General features: G+C 63.0%; 1 protein-coding gene across 1 annotated transcript; it reads left to right on the forward strand.

Moving 5' to 3' along the window:
• The first annotated feature begins 613 nt into the window (after positions 1 to 613).
• Positions 614 to 23,144, forward strand: POLR2A (RNA polymerase II subunit A). Its single transcript, XM_065416931.1, has 29 exons — positions 614 to 703; positions 3,433 to 3,565; positions 3,880 to 4,016; positions 4,614 to 4,787; positions 6,707 to 6,988; positions 7,163 to 7,324; positions 8,131 to 8,351; positions 8,435 to 8,567; positions 9,090 to 9,214; positions 9,435 to 9,645; positions 9,731 to 9,940; positions 11,045 to 11,213; positions 11,951 to 12,045; positions 13,631 to 13,834; positions 14,579 to 14,801; positions 15,195 to 15,378; positions 15,642 to 15,813; positions 16,635 to 16,740; positions 17,149 to 17,354; positions 17,505 to 17,729; positions 17,826 to 18,072; positions 18,467 to 18,567; positions 18,656 to 18,760; positions 19,372 to 19,554; positions 20,495 to 20,698; positions 21,012 to 21,198; positions 21,519 to 21,632; positions 21,749 to 21,898; positions 21,988 to 23,144. The coding sequence occupies exons 1-29, from the start codon at positions 614 to 616 to the stop codon at positions 23,142 to 23,144; spliced, it is 5,910 nt and encodes a 1,969-aa protein (XP_065273003.1).
• The last annotated feature ends 2,015 nt before the right edge of the window (positions 23,145 to 25,159 follow it).

Here is a 25,159-nt window from a genome sequence, read left to right on the forward strand (position 1 = left end):
TCATAGAGGGGGACGAACGTAAGGTTAATTATTCATGAGCGCGTACCATTAAAACCGGAGACGGGGAGATTTGTTTTTTGTTTTTGTTTTTTAGAAAATGGTTGGTGGATCATTCTGGCACGTACCAAGCCCTTCCTTTACTACTAAACGAGTGGGGGGAAAAATCCCCTCCCCAAATTTCACATGGACGGTCTCACACAACAGCGGGCTCTGCCCCCCCCGTGCCCGCCTTTGCACTTGGTTCCGTCCCCTCTCCCACCACCCCCTTCCCGTGCGTGCTCACCCCTGCCGCCTGGCCCGGGCCGCCCTGCGGCCCGGGGAGGGCGGGGGGAGCGAGGGGGCGAGGCTATATAAGGCGGCTCCCGGCCGCTCGCGGCTCAGTCGCGCTGAGGAGCGCGCCGGGGACGGATCGGAGGGAGGGGTGTGGCGGCCGGGCGAGGTCGCGCGTGCGGAGCCCGGGTCCTGCGGGGGGGGGTGTAGTGGAAGGGGGGGCCCAACCCCGGTGAAGTGGGGAGCAGGCGGCTCGGGGCCGCGAAGCGCGGAGGGGGCAGGAGCCGGTTGCTGCCCGCCGGAGGCGGCCGCCGCGGCGCGCGGCCGTGTCACGTGATTCGCCATGCACGGGGGGCCGCCCTCCGGGGACAGCGCGTGCCCGCTGCGCACCATCAAGCGCGTGCAGTTCGGCATCCTCAGCCCCGATGAGATGGTGGGTGCCCGGGGGCAAAGTGTGTGTGTGGTGGGGGGATTCCGTGCAATGCAAATGTGGGGTGGTGCATTGTACAGCTTCGTGCTCTCTGGGGGTGCATTGGGGGGCATTGTACCAGCGAATTCATTGGATAGTGGAGTATCTGGGGCTGCGTTGGGGGGGTCTATGCATTCACTAGAGGGTGCATTGTACAGCTTAGTGCTATCTGGGGGTGCATTGGGGTTGGGGGTTGTGCATTGATTGCACTAGAGAGTGCATTGCACAGTCGAGTGGCATTTTGGGGGTGCATGGGAGGTTGGGGGGGCTGTGCATTGCACCAGAGTGTGTATTTGACAGTGGAGTATCTGGGGCTGGGGGGGTGTCTGTGCATTCACTAGGGGGTACATTGCACTAGAATGTACATTTGACAGTGGCATATTGGGGGTTGTGGGACTGCATTCACTAGGGGGTGCATTGAACAGTGTACTGGTATCGGGGGGTGTATTGGAGGTTGAGGGGCTGTGCATTGCATGAGTGCTTGGCGCAGTGGAGTGGTGTCTGGGGGTGCATTGGACGTTGGGGGGCTGTGCATGGCGCATGGGGGTGTTGCACAGCGTAGTGCAGGGATTCTCAAACTTCCGTACTGGTGACGACTTTCCCATAGGAAGCCTCCGAGTGCGCCCCCCCCCCTTATAAATTAAAAAAGCTTTTCTATATATTTAACACCATTATAAACGGGGCAAAGCAGGATTTGGGGTGGAGGCTGACCACTCGTGTGCCCCCCATGTAATAACCCCATGACCCCCTGCGGCCTCCAGACCCCCAGTTTGAGAACCCCTGGCATAGTGGTATGGGGTGCATTGGAGGTTGGGAGGCTGTGCATTGCACTAGAAGGTGCATTGCACAGCGTAGTGGTATCTGGGGGTGCATTGGAGGTGTGTGGGGCTGGTGCATTGCACGAGTGGGTGCATTGCATAGTGTTAACTGGGCGGTGCATTGGAGGTGTGTGGGGCCGGTGCATTGCCCTAGGGGTTCCATTGCACGGCGTAGTGGTATCTGGCGGCGCACTGGAGTGCGGGAAGCAGTGCATTGCACTAGAGGGTGCATTGCACAGTTTGATTGTGCACAGCCCTCGCACACCATGTAATATTTGGGGGGTGCATGGGGGGATGCAGCGCGTTGCACTGGGGGTTCCATTGCACAGTGTAGTGGTGCTTGGGGGCGCATTGGAGTGCGGGAAGGACTGCATTGTACTAGAGGGTGCATTGCACAGTGTGATGGTGTGTGAGGGCTGTGCACAATGTAACGTTTGGGGGTGCATTGCACAGCGTAGTGGTATCTGGGGGACTTACTGGAATGTGTGAAATGTGGGGTACAGAGTGAGGTGCAGTGAAATAGGGGTACACACCACAGTGTGGTGCATGACATAACTGGGGCATTGAGGACACTTGGAAGCGAAGGACTCTTGTGGCTACATAACCTAATTAAGGGTGTGGGAAAAGTGGGACCAAGTTTTGGGGGTGCTGCGACTGGGATCATGGGGGGGCAGCTGTGGAATATGGGCGGGGACAGACAGATGTACGAATCGGATGTTCTGGGCAGTTTGTTCCCGGACTCTGGGAGCAACCTGGATCTTCGTAACACTTTTCCAGTGGTGGGTGTTTGGGAACGAGGGGATATTTCCTGCCGATTGCATTGGCGTGCAGAGTTTTAATACACCAGGATGGAACTGGAGACAGACAGGGAATCGGGGTGCAAATATTTCTGGTTTCATTCCTTCAAAACGTTTTTGGATGCGGTTTGCAGAGCGTCATATTAAGTGATGCTACCAACCGGCAATACAATTTCGATTTTAAAAAATCAATTCCAAGCCATTTCAGGTGCAGTACCTCTGCTCGAATCCTGCCAAATTTTGTGATCTTCCAGCCACCTTTAAATGTGTTGTAATGTTTTTTTTCTCCGCGGGGTGGCGAGTGAAATTGGCCGTACGAAGAGCCAACCGGCTCAACAATCAGAAATGATTTGATCGCCCGTTTTCCTGGCGCCGTAATTTTTAAGCACTGTTTGCAGCGAAGGCAGGTCAAAAAACCGTCACCAAAAAAAACTAGTCGGAGGCAAATGCTGATATTAAGGGAGTTTTCAGAAAGTTTTTGAAGTTTGTACACAGCTTCATTTTTAGGTTCATACATAGCGGCTCACGAGACGATTGGTTAATTCGTACAACGGCAAATCAGAAGGGCTTTTTTGATGGATCCTTAATTTATCTTAGGCCTTGCTGGTGAAATGCGGTAGATAAGCAATGCAAAGTTACCAGCTCCTTGACTTACCGGGAGGCACTAGATTTAGCTTTCTGAAAATCCTGATCTGATTTAGGTTGAAAGTCCTGGCAGGTTTAAAGCCGGGAGTTAATTATAGGTTGGTACTGGGCGTGGGAGGCTTAGACAGTGTAAATTAACCTGTGGAACTCCATGCCACATGAAATGGAGGCAGTCTTTCCAAACTGCAAGGTGTTGACAGGAGTCCTTGTCATGTTTTGGGGCATTGCTGGAGACAGGATATTGGGATAGAGGTCGGACCCATCATGAAACATCCTGGACTTCTCATAATCCTTAAGCCCCCCACATGCAGTGTCACCCAGGCTGACAGCCCACCCTGCGCTGCCGCTCCAGCGCCTGCCTCAGTTTCCCCTGGGTGTGGTGCCGCTTCCCACACAAGCCTGACCCTCCCTTTCCGTTTTGCCACCCTCCCAGAAACGAATGTCGGTGACGGAGGGGGGGATCAAGTACCCCGAGACAACGGAGGGGGGCCGCCCCAAGCTGGGGGGCTTGATGGACCCCCGGCAAGGAGTGATCGAGAAGACGGGCCGGTGCCAGACGTGTGCGGGTGAGACCGAAAGACCTCGCTCCTGAGGGCGGTGTGGGGGGGATGCCGGCGTGGCGTCCCCTGGGGGCTGAGATCCCTGCCCCCCTGAGCCAGCCAGTCCCTGCCCTGGGGCCGGATGGGAGCCGGTGCCCCATAGAGGCGACAGGCCTCATTCCCCGCCCCCCTAAACTGTAATCCCCAAAACCCAAATGTTCCCAGGCGGGCGCCTGCTGCGTTGGCTGACCAGTGCTGTTGGCCACCCGCCAGCCCGCGCCAGGTGAGTGTTTCTGGGGTGCCGTGGCTGCGGCGCTCACCGGGGGCCACTCTCCCCGCAGGGAACATGACCGAGTGCCCGGGCCACTTCGGCCACATCGAGCTGGCCAAGCCCGTCTTCCATGTGGGCTTCTTGGGGAAGACCATGAAGGTGCTGCGCTGCGTCTGCTTCTTCTGCTCCAAACTGTTGGTGGACTCGGTGAGCTGACCCCCCTCCCTGCGGGGGCCCGGTACAATTGTCCCCCCCTTTGATAGCGCGCCCCCCCCCGGAAATCCATCCCCTCCCCACCCTGAGACGAGTCCCTTATCCGCTCCCACTTGCTCTGTAAGACCATAGACGAGCGGCCCCCAAACGTTTGAGGGTCACGCCTGGTGGGGAGCAAGGGCGCAGATGGTAAGGGGGCCGGGGCTGCAGCTGGGGGTGGATCTGGGACCTAGAGCAGGTCCGTGGCTCAGAGGTGGGGAGGGGGAATGGGGACAGGGGTAAGGGGCCTGGGGCTGCAGCCAGGGCTGGAGCCATAGCAAGGCTGGGGGCGGAGTCAGGGGCTGAGATGTGGCTGGGGATGGCACCAGAGCAGAGCTGGGGGTGGGGAGGGGCTAGGTGGCGCTCCCTCCCCACCCCTGTGGGGGCTGGCCTGCACCCCGCCGTGCCCTCCAGACTTTCCTCCATGCCCCCCACTCTTTGGGGACCTCTGCCATAGACCCATCACCACCCACCTCGCCACGCCCCTCTCTGTGCATCCGGGGGATCTCGGGGTTCCCTGGGTCACGCCCCGGTATGTGTCTCCCGCTGCAGAACAACCCGAAAATCAAGGACATCCTGGGCAAGTCGAAGGGGCAGCCCAAGAAGCGCCTGACCCACGTCTACGACCTTTGCAAAGGCAAGAACATCTGTGAAGGTGGGGAGGAGATGGACAACAAGTTCGGGGTGGAGCAGCCGGATGGCGACGAGGACCTGACCAAGGAGAAGGTAGAGAGGGTGTGACGGGTTGGGTCATAGAAACCCCCCTTGGGAACTGCCACCTGATGTGCAATCTTGTTACGTACACCCCCCACACACACTACCTCTGAGCCCGTTTTCCCTGCCAGCTTGGGACTCCAGAACCCTGCCTTGTTGAGCCAGACACGCCTGCCTGCTACAGCACAGACCCAGCTCTGAACCACGTCCCCCAAAAGCTGCAGGCTTACCTGAAAACACCTTAAGTGCTCCTCTCTCCAGTACCCAGATACCCAGTTCCCAATGTCCAAACCCCAAATCAATCAGTTTTACTCTGTATAAAGCTTATCCAGGGGAAACTCATAAATGTTTCGCCCTCTATAACACTGATAGAGAGACGCACAGCCGTTTGCTCCCCCAGGAATTAATTGCTTGTTCTGGTTAATAAGCGAAAGTGACTTTATTACGTATAAAAAGGAGGATTTAAGTGGTTCCAAGTAATAACAGACAGAGCAAAGTAAGTTACCAAGCAAAATAAAACAAAAACAGGCAAGTCTAAGCCTAATACAGTAGTAAACTGAATACGGGTAAATCTCACTCTCAGAGATGTTCCAATACGCTTCCTTTACAGACTAGACTCCTTCCTAGTCTGGGCCCAATCCTTTCCCCTGGTACAGCCCTTGTTCCAGCTCAGGTGGTTGCTAGGGGATTTCTCATGACTGCAGCCCCCTTTGTTCTGTTCCACCCCCTTATATAGCTTTTGCACAAGGCAGGAATCCTTTGTCCCCACCCCCTCCTTCTAAATGGAAAAACACCGGCTTAAAGATGGATTCCAGTTCAGGTGACAGGGGCATTGTCACGGAGGCCCCGGGCGATGCTCTGGGACTGCTCCCTACGAAGCCAGGCAGGACTCTGGGGAAGTCTCCTCTCTGTGAGCAGACTGTCTCCAGGGCAAGAAGCTCCCACGGCTTCCACCTTCCTGGGTCTGACCTCGGAGCATCCACCATCCTCTGCCCCTCGGTGCGCTTCCCACAGGCGGGGTCCTGGGGGAGCCAGAGGGCCCTGCACCCCCACTTCACAGTCAGACGTGACTCTCAGCCAGCCAGTAAAACAGAGGTGACAGGAACATGGTCTAAAACGGCTTGTAGGTACAGAGAACAGGACCCCTCAGCTGGGTCCATTTTGGGGGGCAGTGAGCCAGACACCCACGTCTGCACTTCACTCCTCGTCCCCAGCTAGCTCCAAACTGACCCTCCAGCCTGACCTCTTTTGCTTTGTTCCTTTCCCTGGGCCAGGAGGTCACGTGATTCCTTTGTTCTCCAACACCTTTAGCTATCCCCTTGCAGGGGGGAAGCGCCCCGGCCATTAGTTGCCAGGAGACAGAGCGTCGGCCATTTATGTACCCTGGCCCTTCGCTCTGCAACAATCGCACCCCCTTATCCCTCCCCCTAGCGACTTAAGAACTGCATAGGGGAAACTGAGGCACCCACACGGTATTCAGAGGAAACATTAAGAACAGTCCCACTTCATCCCAGTCACATGCAAGACTTCATTACCCACTTGCCAGCATACAGGGAGACTTACAAGTAAACAGAGCCCCGTACAACCAATTGTCCTGGTCAATGGGAGCCATCAAGATTCCAAGCCCCCATTAATGGCTCACACTTTGCATAATTACAATAGGACCTCGGGTTATATTTCATAGTCCTAGTTTCAGATACAAGAACGATACATTTATACAAATAGGATGACCACGCTCAGTAGATTATAAGCTTTGTAATGATCCCGTACAAGAGAACGTTTGCAGGAAGCATGTTCCAGTTGCATCATATTCACGCTCATTAGCATATTTGCATAACATCGTATGGAGTGCACCGTCACAGAGGGACCCCGGCGGGGTGGGGATGGTGCTGGGCTGGCCCTGACGGGGACTCCCTCCCTCCCCTGCGCAGGGTCACGGCGGCTGCGGGCGGTACCAGCCCCGGATCCGGCGCACCGGGCTGGAGCTCTACGCCGAGTGGAAACACGTCAACGAGGACTCTCAGGAGAAGAAAATCCTGCTGAGCCCGGAGCGGGTGCATGAGATCTTCAAGCGCATCTCGGACGAGGAGTGTTTCATCCTGGGCATGGAGCCCAAGTACGCCCGGCCTGAGTGGATGATCTGCACCGTCCTGCCCGTGCCCCCGCTCTCCGTCCGGCCCGCCGTGGTCATGCAGGGCTCGGCCAGGAACCAGGTGGGCCCCAGCCGGGAGTTGGGACGCCTGGGGTCTCTCCCCGGCTCTGGGGGGGGGAGTGGGGGCTAGTGGTTAGAGCAGGAGGGGCTGGGAGCCAGGACTCCTGGGTTCTCTCCCAGTGCTGGGAGAGGGGCGGGGCCGCTCCCTGACTCCCACTGTCTCCCCCTCTCTCAGGACGACCTGACCCACAAGCTGGCAGACGTGGTGAAGATCAACAACCAGCTGCGGCGCAACGAGCAGAACGGGGCGGCCGCCCACGTCATCGCCGAGGATGTCAAGTTGCTGCAGTTCCACGTGGCCACCATGGTGGACAACGAGCTGCCGGGCCTGCCCCGGGTGAGCCTGGCTCTCCTCGCTGTGCTGGGAGCCTGGCAGTGCCGTGCATGCTGGGACTTGTAGTCTGTGCCCCTGCCGGTTGCGTGCTGGGATTTGTTGTCTCCATAGTCCTGCTCCTCTGCTCAGCCAGGGATAAAGCATTGCATGCTGGGACGTTTTACTCCATGCGTTGTCAGTCCAATTTGGGACAAGAGGGAGCATTGCCTGCTGGGATTTGTAGTTTTTCTATGATGATGGAGCATTGCATGCTGGGACATGTCCCGCTGGATCCTATCTTCAATTGGGAAAAGATGGGGCATTGCATGCTGGGATTTGTGGTCTTTGCTGCTTGTGCCTTTGCTTGTGATGGTATATTGTGTGCCTAATCCCAGCATGCAGTAGAGACTACAATTTCCAGCATGCAATGCTGCACTACAAGCCAATCCAGAGACTACAAATCCCAACATGCAAAGCTGTACCCCAAGCCAGAGACTGTATCCCAGCATGCAATGCTGTGCGGCCCAGTACTGCATGCTGGGACTTGTAGTTGGCATGGCTTGTAATGGAGAGTTGCATGCAGGGAGGTGTCCCTGCTGGGCCAATTGGCTCAAGGTGCAGCATTGCATGCCGGGATTTGTAGTCTGTGGCTTGCCTTGGCGGCCCAGTGTTACATGCTGGGACTTGTAGTCTTGGTGGGCGGCACCTCCACGTTAATGATGAGGGTGGTTCCTGTGTGCCCTGCTTTTCCCAGGCTGGGGGTGCCCCCCCTTGCTCCCCTAATCTGTGTCTGAGCCCAGTTAACCCCCTCCTTCCTCCCCCCCCGGCAGGCTATGCAGAAATCGGGGCGTCCCCTCAAGTCCCTGAAGCAGCGGCTGAAGGGGAAAGAGGGGCGCGTGCGGGGGAACCTGATGGGGAAGCGGGTGGATTTCTCCGCCCGGACGGTCATCACCCCGGACCCCAACCTCTCCATCGACCAAGTGGGGGTGCCCCGCTCCATCGCCGCCAACATGACCTTCGCCGAGATCGTCACGCCCTTCAACATCGACAGGTGGGGCAGCCAGCGAGCCCGGGGGGGCTAGGGGAGGGGAGGGCCCGGATCCCCCCACAGCTAACGCCTCTGCCCCCTCGTAGGCTCCAGGAGCTGGTACGCAGGGGTAACAGCCAGTACCCGGGGGCCAAGTACATCATCCGAGACAACGGTGACCGCATCGACCTGCGCTTCCACCCCAAGCCCAGCGACCTCCACCTGCAAATTGGCTACAAGGTGGGCGTGGCCGGGGGGTGGGGGGACTGGCTCTCAAGGCAATAGCTTCCCCGATCTCCCAGAGAACCTGCCCATGACCTCGGTGGAGGCTGCAGAGGGGCTTTACATACCTTAAAAGGGGGGAGGGATGGGGGGGCCGGGGGGGAGGGTTCAGATTGGGGAGGGGTTTATGGGGACTGGCGGTCGGGGTGGGACAGCGTGTGGTTCAGATTCGGGGAAGGGTTTCGGGAGGTGGGCCTCTGGGGCAGGAGGGTTGGGGCAGGGGTCTTTGGCCAGGGTTCAGGGGTGGGGTCTCCAGGGTGGGAGGGTGTTGGGGGAGGGGATGGGCTCTGGGGTGGGAGGGTGTTGGGTGGATGGGGAAGGGGTGTGGGGATGGGATTTCTGGGGGTGGGAGGCTGGAGGAGAGGGGCGGGGTCTGTGGGGTGGGAGGCTGGAGGAGAGGGATGGGGGTCTGTGGGGCACGGGTGGGATCTCTGGGGGCAGGTGGGCTCTCTGCCCCTCTCACACCCCCCCCCCCCCCAGGTGGAGCGGCACATGTGCGACGGGGACATCGTGATCTTCAACCGCCAGCCCACGCTACACAAGATGTCCATGATGGGGCACCGGGTGCGCATCCTGCCCTGGTCCACGTTCCGCCTCAACCTCAGGTGAGGGGCCCCCCCTCCCCGCCTGGGCTCTCAACCCCCCTCATCCGGGCGGCCCCGTGCCCCCCATGTGTGTGGGAGCCCCCCAAGCTGCAGGCGGTGCAGGTCTGTTAACCCAGCCCCCGACGCGACCCCGGCTCGCTGCCATGGGGGGTGGGGGGCTGATCTGCCAGGTACAGCCCCCCCTCACGGGCTTCGCTTCCCCCCCTCCCCCCCCCCCCAGCGTGACCACCCCCTACAACGCCGACTTCGACGGGGATGAGATGAACCTGCACCTGCCCCAGTCGCTGGAGACGCGGGCGGAGATCCAGGAGCTGGCCATGGTGCCCCGCATGATTGTCACCCCCCAGTCCAACCGGCCCGTCATGGGCATCGTGCAGGACACCCTCACTGCTGTCCGCAAATTCACCAAGCGCGATGTCTTCCTAGAGCGGGTGAGCGGGTGTGAATCGCGGGGGGGCGGGAGAGGGCTGGGCCAGCGTGTTCCCCCCCCTGACGCGCTCCCCCCCTTGTCTCCAGGGCGAGGTGATGAACCTGCTCATGTTCCTGTCCACCTGGGACGGCAAGGTGCCCCAGCCGGCCATCCTCAAACCCCGCCCGCTCTGGACGGGCAAACAGATCTTCTCCCTCATCATCCCGGGCCACATCAACTGCATCCGCACCCACAGCACCCACCCCGACGACGAGGACAGCGGGCCCTACAAGCACATCTCGCCCGGCGACACCAAGGTACCCGCCGGGGCCGGGTCCCCCCCTGGGGTGCCACTGAGCTGCTGTGCCCGGCTCTCACGCCCCGTTCCAGCACACGCACCCCCACTGTCGAATCACACAGCGTCTCCGTGGGAGGACTCAGCTAGGGGGATGCCTAGCGTCCCGTGCGTGTGAACCCCAAATTATATTGGCCGGCGCTGTACAGGCAGATCTGCACCGCGCGAGCTCAGAAAATGTGCCCCCTCCCTCGTGTGGCAGGAGATGTACATGATGTGAATTGCTGTCACGCGGCGGGAATGTTCTTAATGTTTTCTCTGAATGCTGTGTGGGTGCCTCAGTTTCCCCTATGCAGTTCTGAAGTATTTAGGTGGTGGGATAAGGGGGGATGATTGTTGCAGAGCCTAAGAGGGCCCGTGCGATGGTGTCTGCACAGAGAATGGCCGACACCCTGTCTCCTGGCCACTGATGGCTTGGGCCCCTCCCCGCCAAGTGCTGTTGGAGAACAGAGATCAGGTGGCCTCCTGGCCCGGGAAAGAGAGACAGGCCAGAAGAGGGGCTGGAGAGTTTCAGTTTGGAGCTGGCTGGGGAAACTGAGGGAGGCCCAGACCCGGGGTCTGGGCTCCCTACCCCCCAAGATGGACCTGACTGAGGGGGTCCTGTTGTCTGTACCTACAAGCTCTGTTTGGGGCCGTGTTCCTGTCGTCTAATAAATCTTCGGTATTACCGGTTGGCTGAGAGTCACGGTGAATCTCAGGAAGTGGGGGTGACTCCCCCACACTCCGTGACATGGGTGAACCCCAAATTATATTGGCTTGCGCTGTATAGGCCCATCTGCACTGCGCAAGCTCAGAAAATTCACCCCCTCTCTCGTGTGGCGGGAGATAGACGCAGCTTTTGAGACGAATGGCACAAACTGGGTTTTGAAATCAACAAGAAATAGAGATTGAACGACGGGTGGATTTTAAGGGATCGCGAACAGATCAAAGCAGATTCTTTTAGTATAGAAACCCTATGTCACGGGAACGGTTATCTCGCGAGGTTCCTCTACCCAGCCACGCGTCGCGACGTCCTGTCCGCGGCTAGCGTGGCCGGTCCGCCGAGATCTGACTCCTCTCCCGCCAGGTGATCGTGGAGAACGGGGAGCTGATCATGGGCATCCTGTGTAAGAAATCGCTCGGCACCTCGGCGGGCTCCCTGGTCCACATCTCCTACCTGGAGATGGGCCACGACACAACCCGCCTCTTCTACAGCAACATCCAGACCGTCATCAACAACTGGCTACTCATCGAGGGTGAGTCTGGAGGGAGGCAGCTTCCCACCCCCTGCAGGTGCCCTGCTCCGGCTCCTTGCTGACGGGGCTCCTGCAGAAAGGACTGGCTACTGCTAGGTGCTACGGGGGTGACCAGGGGACCCCCGTCGGCCTGGGCACAGCACGAACCCTCCCCCCGGACAGAGATCGGGGCACGGTCGGGCCGGGCACCTCACAGAGGGAGATAGTCCGTGCACGGAACGCCTTCCGGTCTGCGAGACGGAGGGGGATCGGCCAATGTCAGGAAGGACCCTGATTCCCAGCCCCCCTGGCTCTAACCCACCCACCCCCACTCCCCTCCCAGAGCCGGGGAGAGAACCCAGGAGTCCTGGCTCCCAGCCCCCCCTGCTCTAACCACCAGCCCCCACTCCCCTCCCAGAGCCAGGGAGAGAACCCAGGAGTCCTGGCTCCCAGCCCCCCTGCTCTAACCACTAGGCCCCACTCCCCTCCCAGAGCTGGAGAGAGAACCCAGACGTCCTGGCTCCCAGCCCCCCGCTCTAACCCACCAGCCCCCACTCCCCTCCCAGAGCTGGGGGGGAGAACCCAGGCGTCCTGGCTCCCAGCCCTAGCCTACATTGCTGCTTTCTGGAGGTGGGACCCCAGGTCTGTCATGTGCCTTGGGGGGGATTTCTGGTCTCCCTGCCCATTCCTCGTGGGTGGATCCTGCTGGGGAGGGGGGCTGGGTCTGACTGTACTGTTCCCCCCCCCCCACCCCCCAGGTCACACCATCGGCATTGGGGACTCCATTGCTGATGCGAAGACCTACCAGGACATTCAGAACACCATCAAGAAAGCCAAGCAGGATGTCATAGAGGTGCCAGGGATCGGGGGGCGCCGTGGGGGAGCTGGCCTGGCCCCTTTGTGCTGGGGTTTGGGGGGGCAGTGGTGCTCTGCCTTTTGGGGCTTGTGGGTGGTGGTGATGGGTTTGGGGGACAGTGGGCGGCTGGGTTGTGGGGGACATGGAGGCTGGGTTTCAGGGGGCCTTGGGGGGCTGGGTTTGGGGGCAGTGGAGGCCTGGATGTGGGGGGCTGGGATTTGGGGGCAGTGGAGGGCTGGATGTTAAGGGGTGTGGTGGCAGAGTTTGGGGGAGCTGTGGGGGCCTGGATTTGGAGGGGTGTGGAGGCTGGGTTTTGAGGGGCTGGGTTTGGGGGCAGTGGAGGGGTGTGGAGCCTGGATTTTCGGGGCAGTGGAGGGGTTTGGGGGAGCTGTGGGGGGCTGATCTGGAGGGGTGTGGAGGCTGGGTTTTGGGTTTGGTGTGGAGTTTGGGGCAGTGGAGGGGCGTGGAGGCTGGGTTGTGGGGGGCTGGGTTTGGGGGCAGTGGAGGGGTGTGGAGGCTGGGTTTGGGGGAGCTGTGGAAGGCTGGATCTGGAGGCGTGTGGAGGCTGGGTTTCGGGGGGCCATAGGGGGCTGGGTTTGGGAGCTGTGGAGGGGTGTGGAGGCTGGGTTGTGGGGGGCTGGGTTTGGGGGCAGTGGAGGGGTGTGGAGGCTGGGTTTGGGGGAGCTGTGGAAGGCTGGATCTTGAGGGGTGTGGAAGCTGGGTTTCGGGGGGCCATAGGGGGCTGGGTTTGGGAGCTGTGGAGGGGTGTGGAGGCTAGGTTTCGGGGGGCTGGGTTTGGGAGCTGTGGAGGGGCATGGAGGCTAGGTTTCGGGGGGCTGAGTTTGGGAGCTGTGGAGGTGCGTGGAGGCTGGGGTTGGGGGCCGGGTTTGGGAGCTGTGGAGGGGTATGGAGGCTGGGGTTGGGGGCAGTGGAGGGGTGTGGAGGCTGGGTTTCGGGGGGCTGGGGTTGGGAGCTGTGGAGGGGCGTGGAGGCTGGGTTTTGGGGTGCTGGGTTTGGGAGCTGTGGAGGGGTGTGGAGGCTGGGGTTGGGGGGCTGGGGTTGGGGGCAGTGGAGGGGCGTGGAGGCTGGGGTTGGGGGCCATAGGGGGCTGGTTTGGGAGCTGTGGAGGCTGGGGCTGGGGGGCTGGGTTTGGGGGCGTGGAGGTTGGGGTTGGGGGCCATAGGGGGCTGGGTTTGGGAGCTGTGGAGGGGCGTGGAGGCTGGGTTTGGGAGCTGTGGAGGGGCGTGGAGGCTGGGTTTCGGGGGGCTGGGTTTGGGAGCTGTGGAGGCTGGGTTTCGGGGGGCCATAGGGGGCTGGTTTGGGAGCTGTGGAGGCTGGGGCCAGGGGGCTGGGTTTGGGGGCGTGGAGGCTGGGGTTGGGGGCCATAGGGGGCTGGGTTTGGGAGCTGTGGAGGGGCGTGGAGGCTGGGTTTCGGGGGGCCATAGGGGCTGGGTTTGGGGGCAGTGGAGGGGCGTGGAGGCTGGGGTCGGAGGGCTGGGTTCACCCCACCAGAGGCCCCTCTGGGAACAGGGCTGGCGGTGGGGTTTCGGGGGCCCGGCGCTCACCCCGTGCCGTTCTCCAGGTGATCGAGAAAGCTCACAACAACGAGCTGGAGCCCACGCCGGGCAACACGCTGCGGCAGACCTTCGAGAACCAGGTGAACCGCATCTTGAATGACGCCCGTGACAAGACCGGCTCCTCCGCCCAGAAGTCCCTGTCTGAGTACAACAACTTCAAATCCATGGTGGTGTCGGGGGCCAAGGGCTCCAAGATCAACATCTCCCAGGTGGGGCTAGAACCCGGGGACTGGCTGCTGCCCCAGGGCCTTGCTTCCAGGGGTGGGCGGGGCCTTCTCCCAGCCCCACCCCCTGGGTTGGGAAGATGGGAAGGGCCCTGGGTTGGGAAGGTGGGAGTGGGCAGGGCCTTCTCCAAGCCCCGCCCCCTGGGTTGGGAAGATAGGAGGGGCTTCTACAAGCTCCACCCCTTGGTTGAGATGGTGGAAAGGGCCCTGGGTTGTGAAGGTAGGAGTGGGCAGGGCCTTCTCTGAGCCCCACCCCCTGGGTTGGGAAGGTGGGAGGGGCTTTTTAGCACCGCCCCCTGGGTTGAGATGGTGGGATGGGCCTTCTCCCAGCTCTTCCCCCTGGGTTGGGGGAGGGGCTCTCTTCCAGTCCTGTCCACCCAGTGCTAGCTTTTCACCTTGCCCCCAGCCTCCCTTAGGATCTGTGGGGCTGGGCATGGGGGCGGGAAAAGCAGTGTGGGAACCCTTTTGGGGAGCTGCGTGTGCGGAGCCGGGAGCTGGGGCAGCCCCTCTGTCCAGCCCCGGTCCCGGGTGCGAATCACGGTCGGCCGGGGGGGCTGTGAAGTTCCCCCGTCACAATGGGGGGGGGCTGATCTCAGTCTGTGGGATCCATCCCCGGGGCCGCTGGGAGGGGCTGGGTGAAGAGGGGGAGACCCAGGCCTGGCTTGGCCAGTGGGCTGGGACCAGGTTGGCACCGGGGTCACCCTCCCCCCCCGTCCTTCTCCTCCCCAGGTCATTGCCGTGGTGGGGCAGCAGAACGTGGAGGGGAAGCGCATCCCGTTCGGGTTCAAGCACCGCACGCTGCCCCACTTCATCAAGGACGACTACGGGCCAGAGAGCCGGGGCTTTGTGGAGAACTCGTACCTGGCCGGCCTGACGCCCACCGAGTTCTTCTTCCACGCCATGGGCGGGCGCGAGGGCCTCATCGACACGGCCGTCAAGACAGCCGAGACCGGTGAGGAGCGGGGCACTGTGGGGTGGGGAGTGGGGCAGGGGGCGCTCTCACACTGGGATACCGCGGCAAGCTGCAAACCCCTGCAGGTCCTGCGCTCACACAGACGTTCGCCCCCAGCTGCGTTTCCGTGCTGGTGCCTGTGTAAGAAAAAGCCCCCCCCAAAATCGGGACATCTGGTCACCCTCCAGCCGGGACCCACCTCCCGGCTTCAGTCTCGGTTCCCCAGACGGGTGTTGAGTTATGGGGGGAGCGTCCCCTCTTTGATCCTTTGCCCGAGAACTCTTGTACCGAGAACTCGTGGGTGGTGAATGTTGTGGTGCCAGGGCGCTGCTTGGGGGTATCTCCCCAGCAGTGCCCCCCCCCTTGCGCTGACGCCCACTTTCCCCTCCCCAGGGTACATCCAGCGGCGGCTGATCAAATCCATGGAGTCGGTGATGGTGAAATACGACGCCACCGTACGCAACTCCATCAACCAGGTAGTGCAGCTGCGGTACGGCGAGGACGGGCTGGCCGGGGAGAGCGTGGAGTTCCAGAACCTGGCCACCCTCAAGCCCTCCAACAAGGCCTTCGAGAAGAAGTGAGCGAACCTAGCCCTGTGTGTGTGGGGCGCCGTTTCCCCCTGCCCCAGAGGTGGCCGCATCGCGGCGCCGGGCAAGGGGTCCCTGGGTAAACAGCCGCTCCGCCCCAGAGGTGGCTGCATTGTGGTGCAGAAGCTGTACATTTGGGAGTATGGGTGGGGAAAGGTTTCAGAGGGAGGGGTGTGAGGGAGCAGCTCCTAGGGGTGGGTGTGTGGGGAGGCGCCCCCCCAGCAGCTCTCACTCCTGGCCCTTCCGCCCCCAGGTTCAAGTTTGACTACACCAACGAGCGGGCGCTGCGGCGCACCCTGCAGGAGGAGATGGTGAAGGACATCCTGAGCAACGCGCACATCCAGAACGAGCTGGAGAGGGAGTTCGAGAAGATGCGCGAGGACCGCGAGGTGCTGAGAGTCATCTTCCCAACGGGTGACAGCAAGGTGAGCGGGTCAGCGCGGGACCCAGGAGTCCCAGCCCCCACCCCCCTGCTCTGACCCACCAGCCCCCACGCCCCTCCCAGAGCCGGGAGAGATCCCAGGAGTCCTGGCTCCCAGCCCCCCTGCTCTAACCCACCAGCCCCCCCTCCCCTCCCAGAGCCAGGAGAGAACCCAGGAGTCCTGGCTCCCAGCCCCCCTTGCTTTAACCACTAGCCCCCACACCCCTCCCAGAGCCGGGAGAGAACCCAGGAGTCCTGGCTCCCAGCCCCCCTGCTCTGACCCATCAGCCCCCGCTCCCCTCCCTGAGCCGGGAGAGAACCCAGGAGTCCTGGCTGCCAGCCCCCCTGCTCTAACCCACCAGCCCCCACACCCCTCCCAGAGCCAGGGAGAGAACCCAGGAGTCCTGGCTGCCAGCCCCCCTGCTCTGACCCACCAGCCCCCACACCCCTCCCAGAGCCGGGAGAGAACCCAGGAGTCCTGGCTCCCAGCCCCCCTGCTCTGACCCATCAGCCCCCGCTCCCCTCCCTGAGCCGGGAGAGAACCCAGGAGTCCTGGCTGCCAGCCCCCCTGCTCTAACCCACCAGCCCCCACACCCCTCCCAGAGCCAGGGAGAGAACCCAGGAGTCCTGGCTGCCAGCCCCCCTGCTCTGACCCACCAGCCCCCACACCCCTCCCAGAGCCGGGGAGAGAACCCAGGCATCCGGGCTCCCAGCCCCCCTGCTCTTGACTCTAAACCTCAGGACCCTGCGGTGTGGGGGGAGGCTCTGGATTGTACCATGTGCTGAGCCCGTGTTTCTTCTCTTCCCCCCCCCGCCCCCCCCAAGGTGGTCTTGCCCTGCAACTTGCTTCGCATGATCTGGAACGCCCAGAAGATCTTCCACATCAACGCGCGCCTGCCCTCCGACCTGCACCCCATCAAGGTGGTGGAAGGTGGGTCAGCCCCATGGCATGCTGGGACAGCCGGGAGGGCGGGGGGGGTGTTACTCTGCAGGGACCCTGGAACTGCCCTGGGGGGGGGGGGGGAGGAATGCCGGCCCGGAGTCTGATCCGGTGCGGGAGCAGAGGGTACTGGCCCAGACGGGCCCGTGGTCCGATCCAGTGCTGGGCATGGGGGGGTACTGCCCATGGACTGGTCTGATCCGGGGGGGGAGGGGGGGGGGGGAGGATACCGGCCTGGGGGGGGACCCAGAAGATCTTCCACATCAACATGCACCTGCCCTCCGACTTGCACCCCATCAAGGTGGTGGAAGGGGGGACACTGGGTGGCTCTGTGGATGCTGGGGCGACCCCTGGGGCGTCTGACGCTGTGTGTCCTCTCCCCCCTCCCCCCGCCCCCAGGCGTGAAGGAGCTGAGCAGGAAGCTGGTGATCGTGAACGGGGACGACCCGCTGAGCCGGCAGGCCCAGGAGAACGCCACCCTCCTCTTCAACATCCACCTGCGCTCCACGCTCTGCAGCCGGCGCATGGTGGAGGAGTTCCGGCTCAGCGGGGAGGCCTTCGACTGGCTGCTGGGCGAGATCGAGTCCAAGTTCAACCAGGCCATCGTAAGCGCCGGGGGGCGGTGGAGCCGGGGTAGATGGGGCCCATCCAGGCGGGACGCCGAGGTGGGAGGCAGAGGATGGCTGCCCCAGGAGCCAGTCTCCCGGGCTGGTTCCTCCCCCTCTCCGGTTCTGACGCCGTCTCCCCTCCCGCAGGCTCACCCGGGCGAGATGGTGGGCGCCCTGGCGGCCCAGTCGCTGGGCGAGCCCGCCACCCAGATGACCCTGAACACCTTCCACTACGCCGGTGTCTCGGCCAAAAACGTCACGCTTGGCGTGCCCCGTCTCAAGGAGCTGATCAACATCTCCAAGAAACCCAAGACACCCTCCCTCACCGTCTTCCTGCTGGGGCAGTCCGCCCGGGACGCCGAGCGGGCCAAGGTAACACCGTGGGGCTCTGGCGTTGCTTGGGGGGGAAGGGGGGGAAATGGGGGGAGGCTGCGTGGGGTCCCCCTCACCCCGTCTCTCTCTTGCCAGGATATCCTGTGCCGGCTGGAGCACACGACTCTGCGCAAGGTGACGGCCAACACGGCCATCTACTACGACCCCAACCCGCAGAGCACGGTGGTGGCGGAAGACCAGGAGTGGGTCAATGTCTACTACGAGATGCCCGACTTCGACGTGAGCCGCATCTCGCCCTGGCTGCTGCGGGTCGAGCTCGACCGCAAGCACATGACCGACCGCAAGCTCACCATGGAGCAGATCGCCGAGAAGATCAACGCTGGTGAGGGGCCGGGGGGGGGGGGTGATGTATGGTGCATGTTTTCCCACACACACACACCTCCAAGGTGGCAGGAGCCTTCATGCCATCCCAGCCGGGGAGGGGGGGGGGGGGCAGAGATGTGTTCCTCACCCCCCCCATAGCTCTGCGTTGAGGCAGATTCCAATCCACTCTCATGCTTCATGACTCCGGCCTACAGGGGTCAGGAAGCATTAATGCAAAATTAGACACACTTCCCCCCCCCCCCCCACCTTCCTCTGAAGAATCAGAGCTCATCCCACAGCAGGAGATGGGTTATGGGGCGGCTCTCTGGGGGAAGGGGGGAAGCACAGGGGTGTGGGGGTCTGACCCATGGCGGGAAGGGTGCTGCCACTGATGGCTCCCCTCCCCACCGCAGGCTTCGGGGATGACTTGAACTGTATCTTCAATGACGACAACGCGGAGAAGCTGGTGCTGCGGATCCGCATCATGAACAGCGACGAGAACAAGATGCAGGAGGTGAGTGCCCGGGGTGGGGTGGGGGTGGGGGGTGGGGGGGGGGAGTGTTGCCTGTAGCTAACCAGGCCCCTCTCCCCGTGCGGTGCAGGAGGAGGAGGTGGTGGACAAGATGGACGATGACGTTTTCCTTCGCTGCATCGAGTCCAACATGCTGACGGACATGACTCTGCAGGGCATCGAGCAGATCAGCAAGGTGGGGGGCCTCCGCCCGCCTGGGGGGGTGACAGAGCTGGGCTAGACCTGCCCCAGGGCACTCTGGGTAACTGGGCTAGTGCCGGGGTTGGGGGGGAGGGGGTGTTACAGAACTGGGCTAGGCCTGCCCCAGGGCACGCTGGGTAGCTCGGGGGCGCTGTGCTGCGGGAGCCGGGCGAAGGGCTCAGTAGGGGGTGCTCTCCCCTCAGTGCCCACCACCACCACCACAGATATGAAACCAGGGTCCTCAACCGTGAACGCCACCGAACCTGCCCCCCCACCCCCCCCAGGGCCTGTCACATTAATCCGGGTGGTGTCCTGGCCCCGCCGCATCTCGGGGGATCCCGTTGGGTCACTTCCTGTCCTCCCCTGCAGCTTCAGTCACACCACGTCTGTCACTTCCTGTCCTAAACTACTGGTACCATGGCTCTGCAGCTGTTCAACCCCTCCCACACCCCACCCCAGAAGCAGCTACATTTCCACAAAGGGATCCCCGGATTAACAGAGGTGGCCACATCTCAGTGCCGGGCGAGGGGTCCCTGGCCGGCCCCCCGGGGGCGCAGCGTTGACCTGCCCTGTGTCGTTTCCTCTCTTCCCCCCCTCCCCCCCCAGGTGTACATGCACCTGCCCCAGACTGACAACAAGAAGAAGATCATTATCACGGAGGATGGGGAGTTCAAGGCCCTGCAGGAGTGGATCCTGGAGACGGACGGGGTCAGCCTTATGCGGGTGCTGAGCGAGAAGGACGTGGACCCCGTACGCACCACCTCCAATGACATCGTAGAGATCTTCACCGTGAGTCTGGATGCCTGGGTTCCCTCCCCGGCTCGGGGAGGGGAGTGGGGGCTGGGGGGTTAGAGCAGGGGGGGCTGGGAGCCAGGACTCCTGGGTTCTCTCCCCGGCTCGGGGAGGGGAGTGGGGGCTGGTGGGTCAGAGCAGGGGGGGCTGGGAGCCAGGACTCCTGGGTTCCCTCCCCGGCTCGGGGAGGGGAGTGGGGGCTGGGGGGTTAGAGCAGGGGGGGCTGGGAGCCAGGACTCCTGGGTTCTCTCCCCGGCTCGGGGAGGGGAGTGGGGGCTGGTGGGTCAGAGCAGGGGGGGCTGGGAGCCAGGACTCCTGGGTTCCCTCCCCGGCTCGGGGAGGGGAGTGGGGGCTGGTGGGTTAGAGCAGGGGGGCCTGGGAGCCAGGACTCCTGGGTTCCCTCCTCGGCTCGGGGAGGGGAGTGGGGGCTGGTGGGTCAGAGCAGGGGGGGCTGGGAGCCAGGACTCCTGGGTTCCCTCCCCGGCTCGGGGAGGGGAGTGGGGGCTGGTGGGTTAGAGCAGGGGGGCCTGGGAGCCAGGACTCCTGGGTTCCCTCCTCGGCTCGGGGAGGGGAGTGGGGGCTGGTGGGTTAGAGCAGGGGGGGCTGGGAGCCAGGACTCCTGGGTTCCCTCCCCAGCTCTGGAGGGGGAGTGGGGGCTGGTGGGTTAGAGCAAGGGGGGGGGGGGGGCTGGGAGCCAAGACTCCTGGGTTCTCTCCCCGTCTCTGGAGGGGGAGTGGGGGCTGGTGGGTTAGAGCAAGGGGGGGTGGGGGCTGGGAGCCCGGACTCCTGGGTTCTCTCTCCGGCTCCAGGAGGGGAGTGGGGTCTGGTGGAGAGCGGGAGGGGAGTGGGGGACGTCCTGCAGTATCTGGGCCCGTTGCCTGCCCCAGCAGAAGGGGCCCCATGCTAAGCAGTCTCCGGTGCCCCTGGCCCCCCCCAGGTGCTGGGCATCGAGGCCGTGCGCAAGGCCCTGGAGCGGGAGCTCTACCACGTCATCTCCTTCGACGGCTCCTACGTCAACTACCGGCACCTGGCGCTGCTCTGCGACACCATGACCTGCCGTGGGCACCTCATGGCCATCACCCGGCACGGGGTCAACCGCCAGGACACCGGCCCGCTCATGAAGTGCTCCTTCGAGGAGACGGTGAGCCGGGGCCTCCAGCCGGGGGCGCTGTGGGGAGTGGGGCTGGCTCTGGGGGGGGAGCTCCCGGCTCCTCCAACTCCAGCCCCTCCCGGCAGAGGGTGCTGTGGGGGCAGGGGGGCTGGTGAGGGGGGCGGGCTCCCAGCTACTCCAACCTGGCCACTCCTAGCAGGGGGCGCTGTGGGGGCTGGCTATGGGGGGAGCTCCTGGGTACCCCATTCCCAGCCCCTCCCAGCAGGGGGCGCTGTGGGGGGGGCTCCTGGCTCCTGTGTTCCCCGCCAGCCCCTGACCCCCAGCCCCCCGCCGCCCCCCGCAGGTGGACGTGCTGATGGAGGCGGCGGCCCACGGGGAGAGCGACCCCATGAAGGGGGTGTCGGAGAACATCATGCTGGGGCAGCTGGCGCCCGCTGGCACCGGCTGCTTCGACCTGCTGCTGGACGCCGAGAAGTGCAAATACGGCATGGAGATCCCCACCAACATCCCCGGGCTGGGCGTGGGCGTCCGTGAGTACCGCCCGGACGCCTGGGTCCCCTCCCCGGCTCCAGGAGGGGAGTGGGGCTGGTGGGCCAGGACTCCTGGGTTCTCGCCCCGGCTCTGGGAGAGGAGTGGGGGCTGGGGGGTTAGAGCAGGGGGGGCTGGGAGCCAGGACTCCTGGGTTCTCTCCCTGGCTCTGGGAGGGAAGTGGGGTGTGGCAGGGGGGCTGGGAGCCAGGATGGCTTTGGGAGGGGTGGCTTCCCGCCCAGCCGGGGGGGTTGGCGCTGGTCTCTCCCCCTCCGTCACCCCGCTCTTCTCGGCTCTAACGTTCCGCTCTCCTTCCCCGCAGCCACCGGCATGTTCTTCGGCTCGGCCCCCAGCCCCATGGGGGGGATGTCGCCCGCCATGACCCCCTGGAACCAGGGGGCCACCCCGGCCTACGGAGCCTGGTCCCCGAGTGTCGGTGTGTATTGGGGGGATGGAGTTATCCCTTGGGGGGCAGTGGATGGGTTCTGCTGTCCCCCCCCTTACTCCCAGTCGGGGGTGAAATTAACCTGCCCCCTTTGTCACCCCCCACAGGCAGCGGCATGACCCCCGGTGCGGCCGGTTTCTCCCCCAGCGCCGCCTCCGATGCCAGTGGCTTCAGCCCGGGCTATTCCCCAGCGTGGTCCCCCACCCCCGGCTCGCCAGGCTCCCCGGGCCCCTCCAGCCCCTACGTCCCGTCGCCAGGTGAGTGTCAGGTCTTGGCCCGTGTCCCCTGCCCCCCGCCACGCTCCCCCGCCTCTAACAGCCCCCTCTCCTCTTCCTCCGCCCCACAGGTGGGGCCATGTCTCCCAGCTACTCCCCGACGTCGCCGGCTTACGAGCCCCGCTCGCCCGGAGGGTACACGCCCCAGAGCCCCAGCTACAGCCCGACATCCCCCTCGTACAGCCCCACGTCCCCCTCCTACTCTCCCACCAGCCCCAACTACAGCCCGACCAGCCCCAGCTACAGCCCCACGTCACCCAGCTACAGTCCGACCAGTCCGAGCTACAGCCCCACATCGCCGAGCTACAGCCCGACCAGCCCAAGCTACAGTCCAACATCACCTAGCTATAGTCCGACCAGCCCCAGCTACAGCCCGACGTCGCCTAGCTATAGTCCGACTAGCCCCAGCTACAGCCCGACGTCGCCTAGCTACAGTCCGACCAGTCCTAGCTACAGCCCCACGTCGCCGAGTTACAGCCCCACTAGCCCAAGCTACAGCCCGACATCCCCCAGCTACAGTCCCACCTCGCCCAGCTACAGCCCAACCAGCCCCAATTACAGCCCGACGTCCCCCAACTACACCCCCACCAGCCCCAGCTACAGCCCAACGTCACCCAGCTACAGCCCCACCAGCCCCAACTACACCCCGACCTCGCCAAACTACAGCCCCACCTCTCCCAGCTACAGCCCGACGAGTCCCAGCTACAGCCCGACATCGCCGAGCTACTCGCCCTCCAGCCCCCGCTACACCCCGCAATCGCCAACCTACACCCCCAGTTCGCCCAGCTACAGCCCCAGCAGCCCCAGCTACAGCCCGACCAGCCCCAAGTACACCCCGACCAGCCCCTCCTACAGCCCCAGCTCGCCCGAGTACACCCCTACCTCCCCCAAGTACAGCCCTACCTCCCCCAAGTACAGCCCTACCTCCCCCAAGTACAGCCCCACCTCGCCGACCTACAGCCCCACGACCCCCAAGTACAGCCCCACCTCGCCGACTTACTCCCCGACCTCCCCCGTCTACACCCCGACCTCCCCCAAGTACTCCCCGACCAGCCCCACCTACAGCCCCACCTCCCCCAAGTACAGCCCCACCTCACCCACCTACAGCCCCACCTCGCCCAAGGGCTCGACCTACTCCCCAACCTCGCCGGGCTACAGCCCCACCTCGCCGACCTACAGCCTCACCAGCCCGGCCATCAGCCCCGATGACAGCGACGAAGACAACTGAGGGGGCGCCGTGCCCGGGTCCTTGCCGCTCAGGGGGCGTGAGCCGTTTAAATGGGGGGGGGGGGGGCAGGGAGGAGACCTGTTGCAATCAGGAGTGTCTGATCTTTTTTTGGGGGGGGTGTCACCCCAGGAAATCGCAGGGGCCAGGAGTGTCTGATCTCCATTGGGGTAGGCTAGGGGGCTGACCCCCCCCCCTTGAATTCCTTACTGGGCAATCCAAGGGGGCAGAAACATGGGGGGACATGGTTCATGATCCCCAAAAAACAGGGCCCCCGTTTTAATTCTCTTTGTAGATACATTTAGACTACCTAGCCGGCGGGAGAGGGGGGGCACATTGCTGCCATTGGGGGTGTCCGCCCCCCCCCCGGCATTATACAGCCACTGCAAGTGGCGTTTTGATACCTTAGTTTAAGCCTTTTCTGCCGGCGCTCGGAGCTGTATGTTTCATTAGGTGTCGGTTTATACCCCCCCGCCCGGCGACATGAGAGCAGATTTTAACCAGCGTAGAAAATCCCAGGGGGCAGTTATTGCTCTGGGCTTTTAATGAAACTTCCTCTAGCGCTGTTTGCCTGTGGGGGAGGGGGGGGTCCTCGGTCGCTCCCCGGTTCCACCCACCCACACTGGGGGGCGAATGACCGATTGTAAATGACCCGCCCCCCGCTTCTATGATGGGGTTTTTTGTGTGTGTGTCAAGTTTGACTTCCCTGCGTGGAGGGAGAAATACTGTACCTTTGTGAGGGAAATAAACGTTTTAGTAATTTTCATCAAGGTGCGTTTGTGTCTGTGAGAATCGAGCAGGGTGTGGGGTGGGCAAACCGCTGCGGGTGCTAGAACCCAGGAGTCCTGGCTCCCGCACGCCCCCGTCTAACCACTAGCCCCCACTCCCCTCCCAGAGCCAGGGAGAGAACCCAGGAATCCTGGCTGCCCACTCCCCTCGCAGAGCCAGGAGAGAACCCAGGAGTCCTGGCTCCCAGCCCCCCTTGCTTTAACCCTAGCCCCCACTCCCTTCTCAGAGCCAGGGAGAGAACCCAGGCGTCCTGGCTCTCAGCGACCCCGCTGTGTGTGTCAGGAATGAGTTCTGTGCCTATAGCCTCTCATGCCTGCTCTCCCTGCCTCAGTTTCCCCAGGGGTAACAGCAGGAGCCTTCTTCCCTGTCCCCTTTCTGCAGCGGGGGCTGAAAGGGGCCTCAGACCTTTAAAAGAGAAGGACTCAGCCGGGAATCGAATCCGGGACAACAGCTCGGGAGGCAGCTCTGCTCACGGCTGGGAGGTGGTGGGCGCCGGGCTGGGAGCGATCACTGAATCTGGGGGGGGCAAGCTGGTTCCCGGCAGGGGGTGGATTTGAACCCCCTGTCCCCGGAGCCTTAAACTGCTCGGTGGAGCTCCTGGGGGGGCAGGCTTGATAGAAGGGGGACGTGGGGCTGAGAGATTGTGCAGAGTGGGGGGCAGGGGAAAATGGGGGGGGTGTCTTTCCAGACACCAAAAAAACCCTCAGCACTCCTGGGTTCTGTCCTTGGTTATGGGAGGGGAGTTGGGGCTGGGAGCCAGGGGGGCTGGGTTCTCCCCCTGGCTACGGGAGATGAGTGGGGTCTAGTGGTTAGAGGGAGGGGGCAGGACTCCTGGGTTCTGTCCCTAGTGCTGGGTGGGGAGTGGGGCCTAGTGGGTTGGAACTGGGACTCCTGGGTTTTGTGCCTACCTTGGAGGCTTTGGGGGAAGTGCCTTTGTCATGTTGTGCCTCAGTTTCTCCATCTGGTAACTGAGGCGGAGGCAGAGTCCGGGCAGGGCCTGGCACAAGCAGGGCCCGGTTCCGGACCAGCCCTCTGGGATCCTACCCATCCTTGAACAGTCTTCGAGGGAAGGAAGAGACGATTCCCCGTGGATTTCACTCCATCACCCTGAGAGGTGGCTGCATCTCAGCGCCAGGGAAGGGGTCCCTGTATAACCAGCCACCCCGCCCCAGAGATGGGCACATCTCAGCGCCGGGCGAGGGGTCCCTGTATAACCAGCTGCCCCGCCC

Source organism: Emys orbicularis, chromosome 15 (assembly GCF_028017835.1).
Source record: "Emys orbicularis isolate rEmyOrb1 chromosome 15, rEmyOrb1.hap1, whole genome shotgun sequence".
NCBI classification, from domain to species: domain Eukaryota; kingdom Metazoa; phylum Chordata; order Testudines; family Emydidae; genus Emys; species Emys orbicularis.

Coding starts and splice junctions, on each gene's coding strand:
- POLR2A (XM_065416931.1), top strand. CDS start 614: ATGCACGGGGGGCCGCCCTCCGGGGACAGCGCGTGCCCGCTGCGCACC. Junction 3,566..3,879: donor CCGGTGCCAGACGTGTGCGG/GTGAGACCGAAA, acceptor CTCTCCCCGCAG/GGAACATGACCGAGTGCCCG. Junction 6,989..7,162: donor AGGGCTCGGCCAGGAACCAG/GTGGGCCCCAGC, acceptor CCCCTCTCTCAG/GACGACCTGACCCACAAGCT.